The 23657-nt window shown below is 35.7% G+C and overlaps 1 protein-coding gene across 3 annotated transcripts in view; it reads left to right on the top strand.

Annotated features, from left to right (window-relative positions):
* Positions 1–23657, top strand: part of lingo3b (leucine rich repeat and Ig domain containing 3b) — a 790077-nt gene that overhangs the window by 99058 nt on the left and 667362 nt on the right. The window contains exons 5-6 of one of the 3 annotated variants that reach the window (XR_012395340.1): positions 204–1074; positions 1166–3080. The exons of 1 other annotated variant lie outside the window; for it this stretch is intronic. Coding sequence is in view for 1 of the 2 variants with exons in the window: in XM_017352481.4 (XP_017207970.2) it covers positions 204–767 (564 nt within the window). In the remaining variant the exon portion in view is untranslated. Of the gene's footprint in view, positions 1–203; positions 3081–23657 lie in introns of those variants that run through there. One more of the 3 variants, XM_017352481.4, reaches the window with a different exon arrangement.

The following is a 23657-nucleotide window of genomic DNA, read 5'->3' as shown; positions in this document are numbered from 1 at the left end:
GTTATTCATTGGTTCAGATCCATTTAAAAGTGAAATGCTCATTCAAATAATCAAATAATTATATGTAATGAAAGTGATGAGAAGCAGGCTGTTGAGAAAAAGGATAAACGTTGATTGACGTTGAGATGGATTTGAAGGTTTAAATGTGACTCCTTCAGTTTAGTGTTGTAGTGTTTAACATACAGTGTAATCTGTGTTTGCAGGTGATGGTGCACGAGGGTCAGCCAGTATCTTTCCTATGTCGAGCCGAGGGCGAACCGACACCAGCCATAATCTGGATTTCTCCTCAACGCAGAAGAATTACGTCCAAATCCAACGGCAGGGTCACGGTCCTCCCAGGTGGGACGCTGGAGATCCGATACGCCCAGCTAACAGACAGCGGCACCTACATCTGCATCGCCAGCAACGCCGGCGGGAACGACACCTACTTCGCCACGCTAACAGTCAAAGGTCAACCGGTGGACGCTGCGATTTTTAGCAACCGATCAATGTACGCGATGGACTTCAACGAAACGGGTCTCAACAGCACGCGCGTGTTTCTCAAATTCACGCTGGATCTGACCACCATCCTGGTGTCCACCGCCATGGGCTGCATCATGTTTTTGGGTGTGGTTCTCTTCTGTTTCCTCCTGCTGTTCGTGTGGAGCCGTGGACGCGGCCAGCGCAAGAATAACTTCACAGTGGAGTACTCCTTCAGGAAGACGGAAGGACCCGCCACCACCGGCAGCTCCGGAGGAACGCGCAAGTTCAACATGAAGATGATATGAAACAACGCAGCCAGGGGCCCCCTGGGAGAAGCATAGACGCCCAACATTAAACACACACACACATACACACACACACAGTGCTGATCGCAGAGTATAAACACACACACGCATGACCTGCGCTGTTAGATTACTATTATTAGCTGTTATTTAATGATTAATTGTTTTTATTTGAATATTTCCCTACTGAAAAATACAGCTTAAACCTGCCTAGGCTGGATTTAGCTGGTCAGCGAAGCTGGTTTTAGAGGGGTTTTGGCCATTTCTAGGCTGGTTTCCACACATTTCCAGCCTGGTCTTAGCTGGTCAGGCTGGAAAATGACCAGCTAAATCCAGCTAAAACCAGCTTGACCAGCCTGGCTTGGCTAAGCTAAGCTGAACAGCTAAGACCAGCCAACCAGCCTAGGCTGGTTTAAGCTGGCTTTTTTAGCAGGGTTATAGTTTAAGTTGTACTATACTGCATAACAGGTGACCCCAGATGTCATGTTTCGCATTTTGCAAGTTGTGCAATTGCAAAAAAACATGATTTTATGGGGGGGAAATGACTTTAACTAGAGCTTTTTTCCGAAATCATTGAGTATTTAAGAATTCAATTGCAAAAGACGTATTTCTGAAACATTCAAAGTGTTGTTATCTGTTTTTGCAAAATAACTCTACATAATAAAAGTAATAATAATAATTATTATTGCATAAATATGGAAGAAATTGAGAGATCACTTGGAAATTCTTAGTTTCTTTATATTTAAATTGAGTAACATGTTAATATTTTAATTTGTTCTATAAAAGTAACACTTCAAACACAAATGTTTACTCATTTAGAGCATTTATTGACAATTGGTCAAAATATCTATCTATCTGCGGTGCTCAGTGCGTTGAAAATGAATATTTTTCTCCATTTCTCTGTGGATATAGGCAATGTTTTTGGTGCATTTAAACCAGCCTGATCTCACGAGAAAACGTAAGTATTTTACGTTTTGCCAGTTTAATGGCTAATTCGTACGAGTTCAGTCGTACAAAATTTTACGATTTTAAAAAGGAGGCGTGGCACCTAACCCCACCCCTAAACCTAACCTTCATCGGGGGATGAGCGAGTCATACTAAATTGTACACATTAGATTGTACGAATTCGTACGAATTAGCCACTAAATCAAAAAGTTACGAATTGCCGTGAGATTGTGTTGATTTAAACACAACAGATTTATTAAACGGGTATATTTATTAAATAACATTTTACTCACTGAACATATTTAGAAACTAAAAGATAATTCAATTAAATTCAAGCAAAATATTGCTAAATAAATTACAACCTACAACATTTCAACTAAATTTATTTTAAATTAAAATGTTAAGTTTGTATTTAATATTTGTCTATAGCATATACATTTGGCTGATCTAGTTTTTGGCGTGTTATCGTAAGTTATTTTGTAAGATAAGCTGCAGATTTGGCTTCAGTACTGACTAATCTAATCTACAGTTGAAGTCAGAATTATTAGCCCTCTTTTTAATTTATTTTTATTTTTTATTTTTTTATATTTTCCAAATGATGTTTAACAGATTCAGGAAATGTTCACAGTATGTCTGATAATATTTTTTCTTCTGGAGAAAGAATTATTTGGTTTAATCCGGCTTGAATAAAAGCAGTTTTTAATATTTTAAACACCATTTTATGGACAAAATTTTTAGTCCCTTTTAACTATATATATATATTTTCTCGATAGTCTACAGAACAAACCATCATTACACAATAACTTGCCTAATTACCCTAACCTGCTTAGTTAACCTAATTAACCTAGTTAAGCCTTTAAAAGTCACTTTAAGCTTCATAGAAGTGTCTTGAAGTATATCTAATCTAATATTTACTGTCACTGTCATAATGGCAAAGATGAAATAAATCAGTTATTAGAGATGAGTTATTGAAACTATTATGATTAGAAATCTGTTGAAGTAATCTGCTCTCTGTTAAACAGAAATTGGGGGGAAAAAACAGGACGAATAATTCTGACTTTAACTGTATACCTACAAATATAATATTGTAGAGCTTCCTATACAAATATGAATTTAAAAGGGAGATTTGTGAGAGGACAACTCGTATACGGAGCACTCTACCTACCTACCCACCTATCTACCTCCCTGTATAAAGTGTTGGAATTGAGAATTCAATGTTATCCCAGCAACTAATAATTTCTTAACTCATCTACAGTTTAAATCATGATTTTTATGTTGTCTTTTTAACTTGCTATATTAATATAGACATCTAAAAACAGGCCAACTTTTTGTTAATTTGGCCATTTCGAGCACAATATTACTTTTTTAAAAGGAAAATCTTCAAAAAATATGAATTTTAAATTCAGAGAAACTGAGAATTTCCAAATGGTGTATTAATTAGTTTTTCATAACTCTATATAGTTATATGCATCAGTATTAATTATGTTAAATGTAATATATGACATTTTAATTAAAGGGCACCTATTTTACCTCTTTTTACAATAATCTCCTTTTTTAACATCAGGAAATTAAAAAAAAAAAAAAAAAGAGAGAGAGACTTTTTGTGTTTCTATCACTCCAATATGACTGTGGACGCACTTTACCTACACACAACTCTGTCCAAACAGCTTACCAAGGTTGATTTTCATCATAGGTGCCCTTTAATGCTAATACTTTTAAAAGATATCCATATTATTTGAATCATTTTAATACTTCAGTACAAACTGAACACTTAGAAATGTTTAACTTTAAAGTAATCAATGGTAACACTTTATTTTGATGGTCTATTTGAGTATTAGTAGACTGTCTGCTTAATATCTGCTGCTAAACAGACATTTAACTGACTATGAGAAACTTGGAAGTACATGTCGACTTACACTAACCCCAACCCTAACAGTCTACTTATAATCTAATGAGCATTAGTTGACATGCAGATGCAATGTCATTTAAATTCAACAAACAGACCGTCAAAATTAAGTGTGACCTAATATTTCAGTTCAGAATAATAAGAGTATATCTAAAAGCCAGGTCATGAAGTGACTTTAACAACGTGTGTTCACATTTGCTCCATTTCCATCGCAGCTGTTGGTTAGAAACGCACCCCAAATCTGTCAATTATTTGTTTGCATTTAATATTTTAATATGCGTTTAAGACTTCCTGTGAGCGCTCTTTTTAAGCGTAAGTGGCTTCCACAGTGTCGTCTTTGTGCTGAGCTTACAGCGAGTTTAACGGCATGTAAATTTGCTCTTTTAGAGTTGCTAATTAGCATAGTCATTTATAAAGAAATAAAGCTGAGCAATTTCCATAATGCGCTCTAATACAACGCCCACTTTCACAAAGCCACAGCTGAGAGGAGAAAACAAGCAGCTCAATTAGAGCTCGCAAATTGCAATCATATGTTTGATTGATTTGCATCAAAAACAAACAAACATGCGAGGAAAAAAAAAAGTCATTGCATCAGCTTGGTGTTCTGCGATGAGCAACTGTGTGCGTTGGGTCAAACACGCCGGCCGCATGGCTGAAATTAAGTCCATCTGCGGTCATCCAGAAGCCTGAAATCTTGCTTCTGAGTGTTTTACAGTGTCTGAACCGGGCTGAGGAGGACAGGGGCATTATTTACCCATAATCCCTTGCTTTAGCCACGGTTCACACACATGCCGACAGCCGCTGGCCTTCATGGGGGGAGGCAGACGGGTGTCGAGACCATAAACGTCACCATCGAGAACAACATGCATGCACACACAGACTCTTGAGCCATAGATAATCACAGCAATAGATCCTGCACTCTCATTCACTTTCTAAACCATAAAACACGCTCCGTCTGTGTGCAATAATACTGCTAAATCATGTTTTATTGGTGCACTTTTACTGTATGGTTCTGTTTGGTAATAATGGCATTTGTTAATCCCGATGTTAACGGCACGATTAATGCGTTCTTAAAATCAAAAATTGCTCATTTAATTGTATTGTTAAAACTTAAAATATGTGTATTTAATTGGATTATTAAAAGCAAATTTTGTTTATATAATTGCATTGCTAAAATCTAAATTTGCTTATATAATTGCATTGCGGAAATCTAAATTTGCTTATATAATTGCATTGCTAAAATCTACATTTGCTTATATAGTTGCATTGCTGAAATCTAAATTTGTTTATATAACTGCATCGCTATAATCTAAATTTGCTTATATAGTTGCATTGCTGAAATCTAAATTTGTTTATATAACTGCATTACTATAATCTAAATTTGTTTATATAATTGCATTGCGGAAATATAAATTTGCTTATATAGTTGCATTGCTAAAATCTAAAATTGCTTATATAACTGCATTGCTAAAATCTAAATTTGCTTATATAGTTGCATTGCTAAAATCTAAATTTACTTATATAATTGCATCGCTGAAATCTAAATTTACTTATATAATTGCATCGCTGAAATCTAAATTTACTTATATAATTGCATCGCTGAAATCTAAATTTACTTATATAATTGCATCGCTGAAATCTAAATTTGCTTATATAATTGCATTGCTGAAATCTAAATTTGTTTATATAACTGCATTGCTAAAATCTAAGTTTGCTTATATAAATTTGTATTGCTGAAATCTAAATTTGCTTATATAACTGCATTACTATAATCTAAATTTGCTTATATAATTGTATTGCTGAAATCTAAATTTGCTTATATAACTGCATTACTATAATCTAAATTTGCTTATATAATTGCATTGCGGAAATCTAAATTTGCTTATTGCTAAAAAATCAATTTATATTTAGAGGAAAATACTCTTTGTTCAAATTTCAAATGCAATAATGAAGGTTAATAATTAATGCATCGCAAACAACAATGAACAATACTAACATTAGTCACGCATTCATTAAATGAGACCTTACTATGAAGTGTTATTATTTATATTTAATATTACTGCATAAACCTGACAATGAAATCTGCTTTTAACATCAGCAAACGCTTTACCAAATGAATTGTTATATTTAATAATGCATTAACTAAATGGAACCTTGTAGTAAAGTGGCCATTTTATTTTTCTACTCCATCACTTATCATGCATCATTCATTATTATTCATCATCATATAGTAATAAGGTTTATAGTATATACTGTTAGATGCATAGGCTGATGTTGAACAGTGTAAAGCACAGATCGGCCTGTTGTTCTGCGGTGCTGACGCTCTTGGTTTTTTGCGGCCGGTGTGAACGTCTTTGCTTCTCCTGCCCAGTCCAAAACCCCCCATGATGTCATTTCCTGCCGCCCGACTGGGTCTCAATGAGGGAGGGTCCCTGGCTGGAGACCACGGATCTACATAAACCCTGTCACCCATCTAGTCCATGTGTCTTTGACTGTAGAGGGTATTCTGTGGTTATTATATTTATATCGTTCAGTTCAAATGTGGTTCTTTTGTATACTGGATTGTTTTTTATTTATTTGTTTAATTTTATTTTGGGTGTTTTGAAAAACGTCAACAGAAATCGCAACACAATCTGTGGAAAACAGATGCTAATAAGCTACAAGAGCCATAAACAAAGAATGTTTAACTTAAACTCGCCTGTCCTGGGGCCTGTACCATGAAGCTGGGTTAGCTAGTTAGGTTTTGGTTTAGTTTGCACCAATCCTGGGTTTTTTAGGTACCATGAAGATTGCTTGGCTTTAATCAATCTTTTGCCATGGTATAACTTGCACTGCCTGACTAACCTGCTTTGAATCTGGTTATGCTCAGGTTAGGTTTGTTATATTATGTTTATATTCAGGTGGTTATGTTGTAGTTATGTTTAGGATATGTTCTGTTTATGTTCAAGCAATATTCTGGTTATGTTCAGGCTATGTTCTGGTTATGTATAGGCTATGTGCTATATGTTCTGTTTATGTTCACCCTATGTTCAGGTTTTGTTCTGTTTACGTTCACGCTATGTTTACGCTATGTTCTGGATATGTTCAGGCTTTGTGCTAGCTATTTTCTGGTTATGTTCTGTTTATGTTCAGGCTATGTTCAGGTTATGTTCTGTTTTTGTTCACGCTATGTTTTGGTTATGTTCAGGCTATGTTCTGGTTATGTTCTGTTTATGTTCATGCTATGTTCTAGTTATGTTGAGGTAATGGTCAGGCTATGTTCTGGTTATGTTCTAGATATGTTCTGGCTATGTTGAGGATGTGTGAAGGCTATGTTCAAGTTATGTTGTAGCTATGTTCTGGTTATGTTCTGTTTATGTTTAGGCTATGTTCAAGCTATGTACAAGCTATGTTTAGGCTATGTTCTGGATATGTTCAGGCTTTGTGCTAGCTATGTTCTGGTCATGTTCTGTTTATGTTCAGGCTATGTTCAGTTTATGTTCAATCTATGTACAAGCTATGTTTAGGCTATGTTTTGGATATGTTCAGGGTTTGTGCTAGCTATATTCTGGTTATGTTTTGTTTATGTTCAGGCTATGTTCAGGTTATGTTCTGTTTTTGTTTACGCTATATTTTGGTTATGTTTAGGCTATGTTCTGGTTATGTTCTGTTTATGTTCAGGCAATGTTCTGGTTATGTTCTAGATATGTTCTGGTTATGTTGAGGATGTGTGCAGGCTATGTTCAATTTATGTTCAATCTATGTTTGGTTTATGTTCTTGCTATGTTCTAGCTTTGTTCTGAGTATGTTGAGGTTATGTTCAGGCTATGTTCAAGTTATATTCTGGTCATCTTCATGCTATGTTCTGGTTATGTTCTAGCTATGTTTTGATTATGTTGAGGTTATGTTCAGGCTATGTTCTAGTTATGTTTTGGTCATGTTCACGCTATGTTCTGGTTATGTTAAGGTTATGTTCATGCTTTGTTCTAGTTATGTTCTGATCATGTTCATGCTATGTTCTGGTCATGTTCAGGCTATGTTCTGGTTATGTTGAGGTTATGTTCAGGCTATGTTCTGGTTATGTCCTGGTTAAGCTATGTTCTGTTTATGTTATGTTATGTTCAGGCTATGTTCTGGTTTAGAGATTGCAAAGATTTAACAAATCAGCTGTAAGTAAAGTGTCACATGACTCAAAGACACTCTTCCAGTTTAGCTTTTTCATTTTAAAGGTAATTATATGTAGTTTATGATATATAAATTATTATACATTTGTAAACATTTCAATCACAGCATCTATATGTTCTAAGACCTGTAATTGGCTGTTTGCTATTGACTTCCGGTCTGAGTTAACAGAGAAAGTTGATCAGCTTCATGGTACCGACAAAGCCTGTTTGCTCTGGTTTGGTTTTGTCAACTCAAAACTAATGCTACAATCCTGAATTTGTTAAACCACCATCATGGTACAGGTCCCCAGTGTCTGTGTGCATTATGGCAAATACAGACAAATGTGCTGGATGTCACTCGCATTTAGTGGAGAATTTAATTTCTTCCATTTTAATGTTGATTTATTTCACAAAAAAGGGACAGTATACATTAATCAACAATCAAGGCTATAGTTTTGGAAGTCCTTTTACCAGATATTAGGTTTAAAAGCTTGAGAATGAAGAACAATAATGCAACCCAAAATTATAAACAGCTCTCTTAAATACCATTAAAATACAGACCCATATTATGAGATCTTTATATTTTTTTAATTCATTAACCAGATATAACAAAGGAACAGCAAGTAAAACATTGAATTAAAGTGAAATTTTAAAGTAGAAAACCTAAATTATGATTTTTAAGTAAAATGTGCTTTAATAATTAAAAAAGAACAAGATTATTGCAGTTGTTATTATAATTACGTATTATATTTAAGTGTTTATTGTTTATTATATACCAAAACGCTGTTATGATGATCTTCATGACCATCAGAGGCTTTGGGGGAAAACAAATATAATTTTTGATGCTCCATTTAGCATGACTTACATAATGGACTGAGACTCGCAGTGAAGCTAATTATTCTTGGATGACAGTAGATATATACAATGCTCTGCTTATTGAGAGTTCAATCCCCCATACACAGACTGATAGGAGTCCTATATTTTCCGAACGCATCACACCGTAAAAAATGCCACACAATTCATTTATGTTGGAAAAATATATTTGATAAATAAAAAATAAATAAATAAATAAATAAATAAACTTCTGCTAAATGTAAATGTTGGAGAAAAAGTCTTAAATCTAAAAACACAATTGTAGGCCTTAACAAGTCTTAAATGTACGGAAATATTGTGTTGTAGGTTGTAAATCTTTTTTAAACAGGTCTTAATATTGCTTTCTTCATGTAGAGCTACCCAATCTGTCTATAAACTCCCATACAATCACCAACAATCCCAATCTCAATAAAACGTTGAACTTTTTATGTAAGAATTTACCATAATAGTGTAACTATTTTCCTTACAATAACATTTGTTTAAAAGTGCTCCATGTATTTACTGCTGAGGACACTGACCTGAACTATATTTTTATTATAAAGTTATTATTTTTATTATTGTCTTATTAAATGTAAAAAACAATAAAATAAAAAGGTTTTGATAGGGCAAGTGAAAATCTTTTCCAACTGAGCCATTTATTAGTTTTTAGCCCTGTATAAATCCAAAATTTAGGCCTTAAATTTTTACATTTTGTCTTAAATGTACTGAAATATTCTGTTGTAGGTCATCAAACTTTTTTAAACAGGTCTTAATTATTCTTTGTTTATGTAGAGCTACCCAACCAGGCCATTAACCAATCTCAATAAAACTTTTAACTGTTTTTATGTAAGAATTTACCATAATGGTGTAATTATTTTCCTTATTCTCCATGTATTTACTGAGGACAATGACCTGACCTATATTTTTATTATTAAATTATTATTATTTTAATATTAAATGTATAATTCATATATATATATATATATATATATATATATATATATATATATATATATATATATATATATATATATAWTTTTTTTTTTTTTTTTTTTTTTTTTTTTTTTGATAGAGCAAGTAAAACTTTTCCAACTGGGCCATTTATTAGTGTTTGGCCCTGTATAAAATCCAAAATTTCATTCATAATGCTCTTAAAAAGTTATAAAATGTCTTAAATCTCAAAAACTAAATTTTAGGCCTTAAATTTTTACATTTTCAGTCTTAAATGTACCTTAATATTGTGTTGTGGGTCTTCAATCTTTCTTAAACAGGTCTTAATTTTGCTTTCTTCGTGTATTGCTATACCCAATCTTGCCATTAACACCACACATACAATTACTAACTATCCTAATCTTAATAAATCTCAACGTATTTACTGCTGATAACAGTGAACTGGCCAATTTTTTTATTATTATTACATTATTATTGTATTAGTAAGTAAGTAATGTGTATTTATATACCGCATTTATCATTTATATAGCACTTCATAATCATGGGGGGGGGGGGTCTCTCCACACAACCACCAGTGTGCAGCATGCACTTGGATGAGGCTCCAGCAGCCACATGACAACAACGCAGTGTGCTCACCACACACCAGCTATAGGTGGAGTGGAGAGACAGTGATAGAGCCAATTCAGTGGATGTGGATGATTGGGAGGCCATGATAGGGAATTTGGCCAGGACACAGAGGCTACACCCCTACTCTTTACCAGAAGTGCCATGGGATTATTAATGAGCACAGAGAGTCAAGACCTCGGTTTAACGTCTCATCTGAAAGATGGTGCTCACTGACAGTACTGTGTCCCCTTCACTATACTGGGGCATTAGGATTCACACAGACCACAGGTTGAGCGCCCCCTGCTGACCTCACTAACACCACTTCCAACAGCAACCTAGTGTTCCCATGTGGTCTCCCATCCAAATACTGACCAGGCTCAGCCCTGCTTAGCTTCAGTGAGTAACCGGTCTTGGGCTGCAGGTGATATAAATGATTTGGTATTATTAAATATTTTCTGATAGGGCAAGTGAAAATCTTATTTAATTGGGCTATTCTTTAGTCTTTAGACATGTATAAGTCTAAAGTTTAATTCATAATGCACTAAAAAAGTCCTAAATTTAAGTTATTCAGTTATTAAGTTATTAGTTTTCACAAATGTAAGTAGATTAAACATAAAACAATTAAGTTGTCCCCCCAAAAAACTGAAGAATTGTGTTGTTTCAGCTGATTTTCAACAAGCAATTTGAACAAACAGCTATCGTCATTTCTCAAGCGCATGACGTCCAGCCATTTTGCCTGTATTTGCTCTGCTAAAAGCAGGACAGATGCTAATCCAGGTGAAACATATCAGGTTCTTTTGTGACCCTTCGCCGTTTGTTCGTTTGGTTGGGAAGCGTTAGCTGGTTGTTCTCAGACCTCACCGACATCATCAGTCGTGGTCGTGTCGTAGATGTTGTCCTTGTGGCCTGTGCTTCGGTGTTCTCGGTGGGTTGTTTTTGGTTAGCTTTAGCTCTTTCTGTTAGCGTTAGCCTGTAGGCGTGCAGTCAGTCACTGTGTTTAGGTGTGGTGATGATGGTAGAACGAGAGATCGGAGGCTCAGCCGGGATCATCCGGCCTCCTCTTCACACTCCCCTTCATCTCGACACACTCCTCTGGACTCTACTAATCAGAAAACTGGAGATTATTTGTGCTGGAAAGCACTTGTGAAGTATTCTGGAGCATATGCTCGACATGTCTGTGCCCTTTTCTGAGTTTAACACACATTGTATGTATGCTGAATGCCCGATGATACTGATGAGGAAAATGCCGAATTTAAGACTTTGTGTGAATGTGGATTTGAATTGACAGTGTTTTAGCGCACAGGATGCTGAATTGTGATATTGAATTTACATGCATCTTTAATACCATTTTAAAAATATTCGGCAGCTAATCATACCTATTTGTTCCTTTAAAAAATTCCTAACCATCTAAACCTCCACACAGAAATGCCAACTGACCTAGCCAATGATCAATCAATAAAAATAAATTAAAAACAAGCAAAAATGTCAACCCTAATTATTATTTAGCAATTAATTTCACATATTTATTTCTTAAATATTATATACAGTATACAGTTGAAGTCAGAATTATTAGCCCCCCTTTGAGTTTTTTTTATATTATTTTTATTTATTTTTTTTACATTTCCCAAATAATGTTTAACAGAGCAAGGAAATGTTCACAGTATGTCTGATAATATTTTTTCTTCTGAAAAAAGTCTTATTTATTTTATTTCAGCAAGTATAAAAACGGTTTGTAATATTTTTAAACACCATTTTAAGAACCAAATTATTAGCCCCTTTAGGCATTTTTTTTCAGATAGCCTACTGAACAAACCACTGTTATACAATAACTTGCCTAATTATATTTGTATCGAATATACATATGACAATCCAAATTAAATGATAATTAAATACACTGTAGTTTAGGTGGTTTTGTCATTTGTGATGAAACAAAAACTGTTTTAATTATTTAATATAAAAGTTTTTATAAAATACTTGGTTTATTCAGTCGAATTAAAACAATTAAGTGATTCTTAGTGAAGATGTTACGTTTTTTCAGAAAAATAGTCTCTAAAAATGTTAAATGACAGATTGTTTTTAATATAATCAACGTTCAGAAAGACTAAAATATCCAGCCAAAATAAATATAATAAAAAAATAAAATGGCTTAAAAGTAGAAGTCCACTAAAAACTATATATATATATATATATATATATATATATATATATATATATATATATATATATATATATATATATCAGGCCTGTAGCCAGCTTGGTAAATGGGGTGGTTTTGTTGGGACCTTTTTGCAGTGATACGCCTCATTTTCTATTTAATTATGAGATTTAAATACTGCATTTAGATGACATTTTAAGCACTGTTTTAAGTTGGATTAGCTTGTTGGATGGTCATCATAACCACACTTTGTGATGTGGCAAAAATATTTCCTAAATATTTAGAATAAAGAAAAATCACAAATAATTATTTTTAAAACACAAATGTATTACATCATTGGTCTTAAAGCCTTTTTCAATGGGTTATTTTCATTATTTATGATGGCATAGCAGTCAAAATAGGACAAATGAGATCATGAATGGGGCAAATTCTTGACCTTTGTCACTGAGGGGTTGGTCTTCTAAACCATATATATAAAGAGAGAGAGAGAAATTGAGTGAAGAAATAAAAATAATTAGGATTGACATTTTTGCTTGTGTTTGATTTATTTTTATTGATTGATTGGCTGGGTCAGTTGGTGTTTCTGTGTGGAGTTTGCATGTTCTCCAATTGTTGGCGTAGGTTTCCTCCGGGTGCTCTGGTTTCCCCCACAGTCCAAAAACATGTGGTATCGGTGAACTGGGTAAGCTAAATTGTTCGTAGTGAATGTGAGTGAATGAGTGTGTATGGGTGTTTCCCAGGACCGGGTTGCAGCTGGAAGGGCATCCGCTGTGCAAAACATATGCTGAATAAGTTGGCGATTCATTCTGCTGTGTCAACCCCTAATTAATAAAGGGACTAATCTGAAAAGAAAAGGAATGAATGAAAGATTGATCATTTAATGTTTCTGAATATATTCTGAATGCCGTTTAATGTTGCTGTATGCAATGCTGTGTGCACATTTGTATTGCATATATATATATATATATATATATATATATATATATATATATATATATATATATATATATATATATATATACATACATACATAAATTCTCTATTGCAATTCTGCATCCCGCAGCTTGTACTGTGATCTAAAGGCATCTCAGTTCAGCTGAGAATGAATTGAGCTCAACCCTCATAGAAAAAACCCAGCATCAGGCATTTACATAACACATGAAATCTCTGTTTGTATGAAATGTGCCAGTTCTCCGAGTCTGTTATTTGCTCTTATTCAGTCTGAAGATTCCTCAAGCAGAAAGAACAGCAATACGTCAATCACACGTTCACTTCTGTCCATCTGAGCTCGACTGCGCCCCCTGTCTGTGACCTCCATAATCCCAGAGCTTCAGTCGCTACAAACATCAATGTCACAGCATTAAAAGTGCACTAAGCGATTTCTTTTGTGCCAAATGATGCTTATATTTAAAAGCACAAAAACAAATCACGCCCATAACCAAATAAGACCACACCCCTCTCTAATTATACTCTCATTACTAGACGCTCCTTACAGCTGATTGGCTGCAGGTGTTTTCAAAAGCGTTTTTAAATGTTGCTTTCGGTGCACTTTTAATGAAGATGCATTATGCTTTTTAATCCTATCAGGAGGTCAAATATGCTCAATCACATTGGCTGTGTTCAGAATTAAATACAACCATACTGCACTGTACATACTGCTGCATACTAGTGCTTACTATTTATTTTGGTTCAAATAGTATGTGAACGTATGCAGAGATGTGTTTTTAATGGTGCTACATTGTCAGTGCATTGCAGTTTCTTACATGAAAAAATACTATATTAATATTAAATACTATAATGTTTTTGAACTTTTACTATAGTAAAGTTAATTATACTGTATATATTATATAGTATTTAGAACTCTGTTATTGAACGCTATGTAATTCTGTAGTAGCTGATAATTTGTATTAAATATACTTAATTTTACTACAGTAAACTGTGGTGTATTGTAGTGAAATATACCCTGTAGTTATATACTGTTGCAGTATTGGGTCATTTTTTTATATTACTATAATTGTTGTGTTACCATAGCAACCATAGAATTACCACAACAAATCAATATTTAAAGTTGTAACCATAGCAACTATAGAATCACCACAACAGATCAATTACGATAGTTGTTGTGTTACCATAGCAACTATAGAATCACCACAACAGATTAATTACGATAACTGTTGTTTTACCATAGCAACTAAAGAATCACCACAACAGATCAATTACGATAGTTGTTGTGTAACCATAGCAACTATAAAATCACCACAACAGATCAATTACGATAGCTGTGTTACCATAGCAACTATAGAATTACCACAACAAATCAATATTTAAAGTTGTAACCATAGCAACTATATATTACCACATATATATATATATATATATATATATATATATATATATATATATATATATATATATATATATATATTACCACAACAAATTAATTCTGATAGTTGTTGTGTTGCCATAGCAACTATGCAATTGCCACAACAGATCAATTACAAAAACTGTTGTAACCATAGCAACTATGGAATTACCACAACATATTATTATAGTTCTTATGTTACTATAGCAACTATAGAATCACAACAGACTAATTACGATAGTTGTTGTATTACCAAAGCTACTACAGGATCACCACAACAGATCTATTACCATAGTTGTTGTGTTACCGTAGCAACTACAGAATTACCACAACAGATCAATTACTATAACTGTTGTAACCATAGCAACTATAGATTTACCACAACATATGGATTATTACAGTTGTTATGTTACTATAGCAACTAGAGAATCACAACAGATCACTTTCGAAAGTTGTGTGACCAGAGCAACTCTAGATATACCACAACAGATCAATTACTATAACTGTTGTAACCATAGCAATTATAGAATTACCACAACATATCCATTGTTATGGTTCTTGCGTTACTATAGCGACTATAAAATCACAACAGATCAATTACGATAGGTGTTGTGTTACCATAGCAACAATAAAATTACCACAACAGATCAATTAAGATAGTTGCTCTGTTACCATAGCAACTGTAGAATCACCACAACAGATCAATTACGATAGTTGTTGTGTTACCATACCAACTATAAAATTAACACAAAAGATCAATTACTATAGTTTTTGTGTTACCATAGCAACTATAGGATCACCACAACAGATCAATTACGATAGTTGTTGTATTACCATAGCAACTATTGAATCACTACAAAAGGTCAATTACAATAGTTGTTGTGTTACCATAGCAACTGTAGAATCACCACAACAGATTAAATACAATTACTTTACTATACTATGGTTCAAAAGACATTATAAATTACTGTAAAATAATAGTCAAATTACTATTAAATGCTATAGTATGTTTTTTCATGTGCGCTTTTTAGTGATTCTTTGCATAATAAAACAGTGTACATGTTATATGCTGGAGGGAACAGTATGAGTAGTGTCATTCTGAACACAGCCACACTTCAATCCATCCTTCTTATGAAAGATAGCATGTCCAATAAAAGCTCTGCTGTCTCACCAGCTCTCCAGCAGGATCTGCTTTGTGACTTCCTACATGTTGTGGTGTTGAAGCCGAGAGTGTGTTCTCTCATTAGCCCCGGCGGTGGAGCAGATGCCCTTTCTCATCTCCAGAAACTAGGTCTTTCGGTCCCCGGGCCCCTCGTCAGTCTGGTCTCCTCCACCGTCTCCTATTGATTCACACAAACGCTCGTCGCCTGTGCTTGATGATGCACAATGAACAGGCCACATTTCACTCCAATTTAGAGCAACTAAAAAATCTGAAGTTCACTAATAGATCTTGTTATATGTTTCTGAACCACATTTTGATTTCAATGCTTGAATAGAGTATTTATTACATGACAACATTTCTCAACTTGTTGTGAGTATCCCTGCTGAAAACCCAGCTTAAACCAGCCTAAGCTAGTTGGCTGGTTTTAGCTGATCGACCAGCCTGGTTTTAAAGGGGTTTAGGTCATTTCCAGCCTGTTCTTAGCTGGCCAGGCAGGGAGATGATCAGCTAAAATCAGCTTGAACAGCCTAGGAGTCCAGCCAAAACTGTCCAGCTTTAACCAGGCTATTCAAATTGGTTTTAGCTGGTTATTTTAAAGCCTGACAAGCTAAGACTTTGCTGGAAACCAGCCTGGAAATGACAAAAACCCCTCTTTTTTTTTCAGCAGGGACGTCATTTATAGTAAATACTAGTGTTTTGAACAACACTATAGTGTATTATACCATATACAACACTTTATGAATGCTAATGAAGTGATCAATTGCAATAAAAAGCATTCACTTCTAGTTTTTACTACAGTAAACTGTGGTGTAATTTAAATAATAGTTATGAAAAATGCAAGAATTTCCACAACAGATTAATTCAAGTATTTTACTATAGCATTGTTCAAAGACACTATACTACTTGCTATAAATCACTAAAGTAGTTCACGCGGGAAGTCAACTTAAAAGTACACAATTAGCATAGGATACCGGAAACTAGCAACGTCAATCGCGCAGCTGGTTATTGTTAAATCTGATTATACTAACATTAATTTAAATCATTTTTTTTAACCTGAAAGCATCTCTAACTTCTTGTTTTGTTTTGCTGATCTGTATTATTAGCCTAAACTGGAGAAATTTCGCCTGTAATGGAGGTCTAGCATTCATTTATTTCGACGTGTGAAATGAAAACTCCCATAAATGTGCTTGAGGGAACTGCACTGTATTATTAGATTATCCAAATGCGTGTTTTATTTGCTCTAAACAAGATTTTGGAGAACGGGAACGTTGTTTTTATTACTCTGAGGTGATTTTGTCATGTAACTGTACTGCCATCTAGCGGAAAACAGCCAAAACATTGAGAATCTTCATTCATGATTCTCAGGTTCTCCGTTCTGCCATAAATGCTCGAGAATAGTTTTATGCATATATATATATATATATATATATATATATATATATATATATATATATATATATATATATATATATATATATATATATATATATATATATAACAATGACTGTTAGTCCATAATATACATGACAGAAAGTGTCAATATTATCTTACTTGGTCATGAAACACTCCTTTGCCCTCAGTCTGTGACTCTGATCTCAGTCACGGATAATAAATATATTTGATGACACAATAAAAAATTAGACGTAGTGCTGTAAAATCTGCCTTTTTTTAAGGTGTTCAGATTTGACTGTGGTGTGAAAAGAAACTCAACAACTGTTGATATTTCTACTTGTAATAATTTAGATTCAGGAATGCTATTCTTCAGACAGTCTCCATTTGAGATCTCTGCATGCATTTCTTTACATTCAATAACATTTAAATCCCTAAACCTGCCAAACACTCCCTGTGTACTTGTGTAAAAAAAAATCATGTGATGTCTTTATGTTCACTGTGAGATTGGATGAAAACACTGTTTGACTCATGGTAAATGAGTATGAGCCATAATCTTGTGAGATTTTTCACAGCGTTCAGAGTTTGTGAATATTTCAGGTATATGGGAATATATATGCCTGACGTTCTTACTATAAAGCAATATATTCTTGTCTTTTGCTTGCTTTTGCAATGAGACATGATTTCTGTTCCTGTTTGTGGGCATTCAGTGGCACTGATAAAGAGTTATCGAGCTCTATCCCAGATATTTCAGGTGAAATGTGACTTCTGATGTGCCATTTTCCTGCACGCCGCTTTTATTTGCTCATCGTGTGTGTTTTGGACCTTTACAGCACATGATGAACGAGAGTCAGTCTGGAAATGCAGTCTTCAATTTGATTTATTTTTTCCATCCAATCTCGCAGTCGTGTCCATTATAATGTGTATGAATGTTGTTTATCTGTTATTTTCTATGCATATGTTTGTTTTATACTGTTTGTCTTGTAAAACGAGAAAGGTCTTTTATTCATAAAAGCATGTTGTACCCTTTTCACTGTCTTGGCTGTTTCTTGTCTGTTCTTGTCTGTGTGTGTGTGTGTGTGTGTGTTTCTGATCATGTATTTGTTCAACAGCACTAAAATGGTCATGATTTATAGATGGAAGATGTTCATTTTAAACCATTTCTAGAAATAAAATGACTTATATGCAATCACCGGCCACTTTATTAGGTACACCTTACTAGTACCAGATTGATTTGGCCTTAATCCTTCGTGGCAGAGATTCAACAAGCTACTGGAAATATTCCTCAGAGATTTTGCTCCATGTTGACATGATAGCATCACACAGTTGCTGCAGATTTGTCCGCTGCACATCCATGATGCCAATCTCCCGTTCCATCACATCCCAAAGCTGCTCTATTGGATTGAGCTCTGGTGACTGTGGAGGCCATTTGAGTACAGTGAACTCATCGTCATGTTCAAGAAACCAGTCTGAGATGATTGAGCTTTATGACATGCTGCGTTATCCTGCTGGAAGTAGCCATCAGAAGATGGAGACACTGTGCTCATAAAGGGATGGACATGGTCAGCAGCAATACTCAGGTAGGCTGTGGCGTTGATGCTCAATTGGTACTAATGGACCCAAAGAAAATCTCCCCCACACCATTACACCACCACCACCAGCCTGAACCGCTGATACAAGGCAGGATGATCCATGCTTTCATGTTGTTCAGGCCAAATTGTGAGCCGAGCATCCGAATGTGTCAGCAGAAATGGAGACTCATCAGATCAGGCAACGTTTCTCCAATCTTCTATTGTCCAGTTTTGGTGAGCCTGTGTGAATTGTAGCCTCAGTTTCCTGTTCTTAGCTGACAGGAGCGGCACCCGGTGTGGTCTTCTGCTGCTGTAGCCCATCCGCCTCAAGGTTGGACGTGTTGTGTGTTCAGAGATGCTCTTCTGCAGAGCTCGGTTGTAGCGAGTGCTTATTTGAGTTACTGTTGCCTTTCTATCAGCTGGAACCAGTCTGGCCATTCTCCTCTGACATCATCAACAAGGCATTTGCGCCCACAGAACTGCCGCTCACTGGATATTTCCTCTTTGTCGGAGCATTCTCTGTAAACCCTAGAGACGGTTGTGCGTGAAAATCCCAGTAGATCAGTTTCTGGCACTAACAACCATGCCACGTTTAAAGTCATACAATAATTAATTATAAAGTAATAATAATTATCAATCATAATTGTTCTAAAATGCCAATATTTTATCTTGCAATGCAATATATCATTGTATAAGTGTTCTTTAAGTTTATGTTGTATTTATGTGTTTATAATAATGCAAATGAGTTCATAGTAATATTCATTTGCATTATTAAATAATAACTACATAAATACTGACTTTTTTGAAAGCAAAAAAATTGCTTATTTATTCATTGTGGTACAAATCTCACTTTCCTATTCAAATATGTTATCATATTGTATGAGACTGCATGTGTAGAACATAATGTGGTTTTCCAGATCTACAGAGATCAGAATTGTGCATTATTTGTTACAGCACTAGGTGTCGCTGCAGCACAACAGTTTCTTTCAGACAAAAAGATGACACATTTTTTTCCCCAATTTTTTTTATTGACTTAATTATTCAAAACACACAATTGTATTTACCAATACTTTTCTTTTAAGTTCACTGATGTTCTATAACAGTTTACACTCAGGTTTAGCCACCTCCAAAGGATCAACATATGAACATACTGTAAGTTATACTGTACAGTTCATAACCATTGAGATCGAGACTGGGAAGAGAAACACTCAGAGCGGGAAAGCAGCTGTGTTAAACGTCTGTTTAATAATATTGTGATATTACAGATTATATTTAAATGAATAGCAAATGTAAATCTGTGGGGCTCTATTTATCATTGGATGTGAAATATTCCTACATCAAATCCAAAACTTTTTTTAATTAATGGTTAATATTATTATTATTTATTATTGTTATATGGTAAATTAGTGAAATGTTGGAGTTTTCAATCGTGCTCACACTTTCAAAACAAGCAGATTTTTGTCAGTTAAGTTGCGTTAAACTCCATTATCATGCGGACTTTTAGTGTGTCAAATTTACTGCATTTCTCCCGCCAAATTTTACTGACTTAAAAACTGACCAATTTATTCAGAGCTAAACAGCTGACACTCGGTAATGTTGTTTTCTTAGTTGCTCAGAACGGACAGAAACCAATATCAGGACAGAAGTGTTGAGCGTAGGCACTTTTTTGGGGGGGGGGGGGAAATGGTGGATAATATTATATTTTATATGGATCTCCTCACAACACCCTGAGTCACGTGAGGATGACGTCCTTCGAGAGGAAGTTGGCGGGAACGCGAGGAGGAATTGGTTTCTTGGGGAAGGTGTTTGCATAGCTCTCAGTGCTGCGCTCGTCTGTTCGGATGGATCAAAATCAACACAGGTAAACAGCAGTTCAGCGTTTCATATGTCTAGTTGTCTAACAACCATCTGGATGCAAAATCTTAATTTTAAGGAAAATGTACACTCCTTGCCATGTCTACGGATTTCCCGCGAAATTTACATTTAAATCGTCACCGCGGGTTTTTCCCGGGCAAATAAAGGTTTTAAGTAGTCCATCAATTTAATTTGACTGAAATAGTCTGTCTGTCATGATAAGATTAAGAGAGTCACTGAGGCTTGATTTCCTTTATGAAAACAAGCTGTGTATGAATCATTCTACCCTAACAAAAGTAAACAATGATTTTAATATAGTAAAATGTATCAAGCATATTTTCCCTTTGTCTTTTTTTTTGGCAAACTTTGACAATAGGTCTTGCCATTACTTAAAATCATCACTGCAAGTTTCCCCCTAACAAGTTAAAGGTTTTAAAAGTCGTGGACGCCTCTCTCTCTTTTCTGCCGCCCCAGACGCGGATATAACTGAGGGCGCGGATGGTGAGGGTAGTTTCAGGGAGGCTGCTCTCTCTATTCTGCCGCCCTCTCTATTCTGCCGCCCTCTCTATTCTGCCACCCCAGACGCGGATATAACTGAGGGCGCGGATGGTGAGGGTAGTGTTGGGGATGCCGCCCTCTCTATTCTGCCGCCCTCTCTATTCTGCCGCCCCAGACGCGGATATAACTGAGGGCGCGGATGGTGAGGGTAGTTTCAGGGAGGCTGCTCTCTCTATTCTGCCGCCCTCTCTATTCTGCCGCTCTCTCTATTCTGCCGCCCTAGACGCGGATATAACTGAGAGAGCGGATGGTGAGGGTAGTTTCAGGGAGGCTGCTCTCTCTATTCTGCCGCCCTCTCTATTCTGCCGCCCTAGACGCGGATATAACTGAGGGCGCGGATGGTGAGGGTAGTGTTGGGGATGCCGCTCTCTCTATTCTGCCGCCCTCTCTATTCTGCCGCCCTAGACGCGGATATAACTGAGGGCGCGGATGGTGAGGGTAGTGTTGGGGATGCCGCTCTCTCTATTCTGCCGCCCTCTCTATTCTGCCGCCCTAGACGCGGATATAACTGAGAGCGCAGGTGGCGTGGGTAGTTTCAGGGAGGCTGCTCTCTCTATTCTGCCGCCCTAGGCGGTCGCCTTTATGGACGCGCTGGCCCTGGCTGTGGTGCTGTCCCAATTCTTAGGGGCTAAATTTTGAAGTCCTTCCCGTTAACCCTCGGTTGTAAGGGGGTAGTGGTACAAAAATTTGAATTGGGATAGGGCCTAATTATCTTCCTTACAATAACATCTGTTTTTAATGTTTTTTTTATGTTTTAATTGGACCATTAGGAAAACAATCCTTACCATTAAGCCATGTGTAAGTCTGAAATTTAATTCGTAATATTCTAAAAAATGTCTTAAAAAGTCTTAAATTTGACTTGATGAAACTTTTGGAAACCCTGGTACAAATAAAATCAAACACCAATGTAACAACAAATTACCCTTGCTTTTTCTGCACTAACCACACTTTAACCTCAGTATTTGTGAAACCCAGGTTATACAAATTATCAATCCACCAAAACATTGGCGTTCATGGTTAAACAGTGTATAATCTTTAACAAGATCTTGTAACATATGTATTTTGGGTATTGTAGTCGATTTTTTGGTTAGTTGGGTCAGTTTTGGTATACGACCTGGCAACCCTGCGTACAGTGAATTCAGGCATCATGCGTGTTTGGAAGAGCAGAAGGGTTGTAAATGATGACATTTTGGAGTGAATTAACCCATGGATCAAGCTGCTTCTGTCTAAAAGCCTCTGTGGAAAATGACTAAAATCAGAGCTGTTCTGCAATACAGTTACCATGGCAATCTGCAAGGAAAATCTATATTATGCTTTCAGAAGCGTGGAGCGTTTAAACACACAGCTGCATTCATGGCTCACGGCGTTTCTTTCCCAGTCTCGAGCCTTTACAGTGACCGTCTCTCTAGCGCTCTTTTCTCGTCTTTTGTTCTTCTCCTTATTGGAAATTGATTGTCTTCTACCATCACAAAGACACATGGTTCTGATTGATTCTCTGGTACCAGAGGAAGGAGGAGGATTCGCCCGCAGGGGTTTCGGATCTCCACACACTGGGAGATTTCGAACAATGCCTGTTGTTTACGTGTGTGTGAGATGTCTGCATCTTAAACCAAATAGGAATGGACAGATAAAAAAGTGAATCTTAAAAAAACCAGGCAAGAACGTGTCCAGCTCGTGTAACACTCAGAATCTGAAGAGATGTCAAATCAAATGCACGACAATTCTTATATTTAAAATCATGAGAACAGATATTTTGTATTATAAGCGATGTTTCTTTTCGCATCATAGTACAGTTTATATCAATTCAAAACATTTACATTATCAATAATAACTTGAATATACACTCTACAAAATGCTGAGTTGTCGTAACCCCACACTGAGTAAAATATGGCCAACTTAACATTGGGGTAATTCTTTAATTACATTTACATTATCATTTTTAACTCAACAGTTGGGTGTCTATGTTTGACTCGCCATTTGGTTACAACAGGGATGTCAAACTCAAGCTGCGTCCCAAATGGCACACTATACACTCATGCACTATGATATGTATGTAGTGTCGTCCCAAATGGCACACTAATGTTTTTTTCTAAGCGGAAATTCAAACCGTTTCCCTGATGACGTTTGACGGTCGCCAAATCAGTGAAATAAATGAGCAAACTATCAGATAATACCTGCCGTGAGTATAACCGCATTCACCATCGGGAGGCGCTATAATCACTCTAGTAGGAGAATTTTGCTTTCAACATCCAAAATAAATAAAGTTATCCAACATGTGCGCCCGATAGCTCCGCCCCTTCCGCTAGTGAGCAAACCTGCGGTCGTTGAGTGCGTGAAGTGTCCATCATTACACACTTCATTATACCAGCTGAATGAGTGCATCATCCGGGTAATTCAAGTGCACTTATTATTGTTAGAGTTTTCGATCTGAACACACTAC

This window comes from Danio rerio, chromosome 2, assembly GCF_049306965.1.
Source record: "Danio rerio strain Tuebingen ecotype United States chromosome 2, GRCz12tu, whole genome shotgun sequence".
Taxonomy (NCBI): Eukaryota; Metazoa; Chordata; class Actinopteri; order Cypriniformes; family Danionidae; genus Danio; species Danio rerio.
This window is presented reverse-complemented; position numbering and strand designations above follow the sequence as displayed.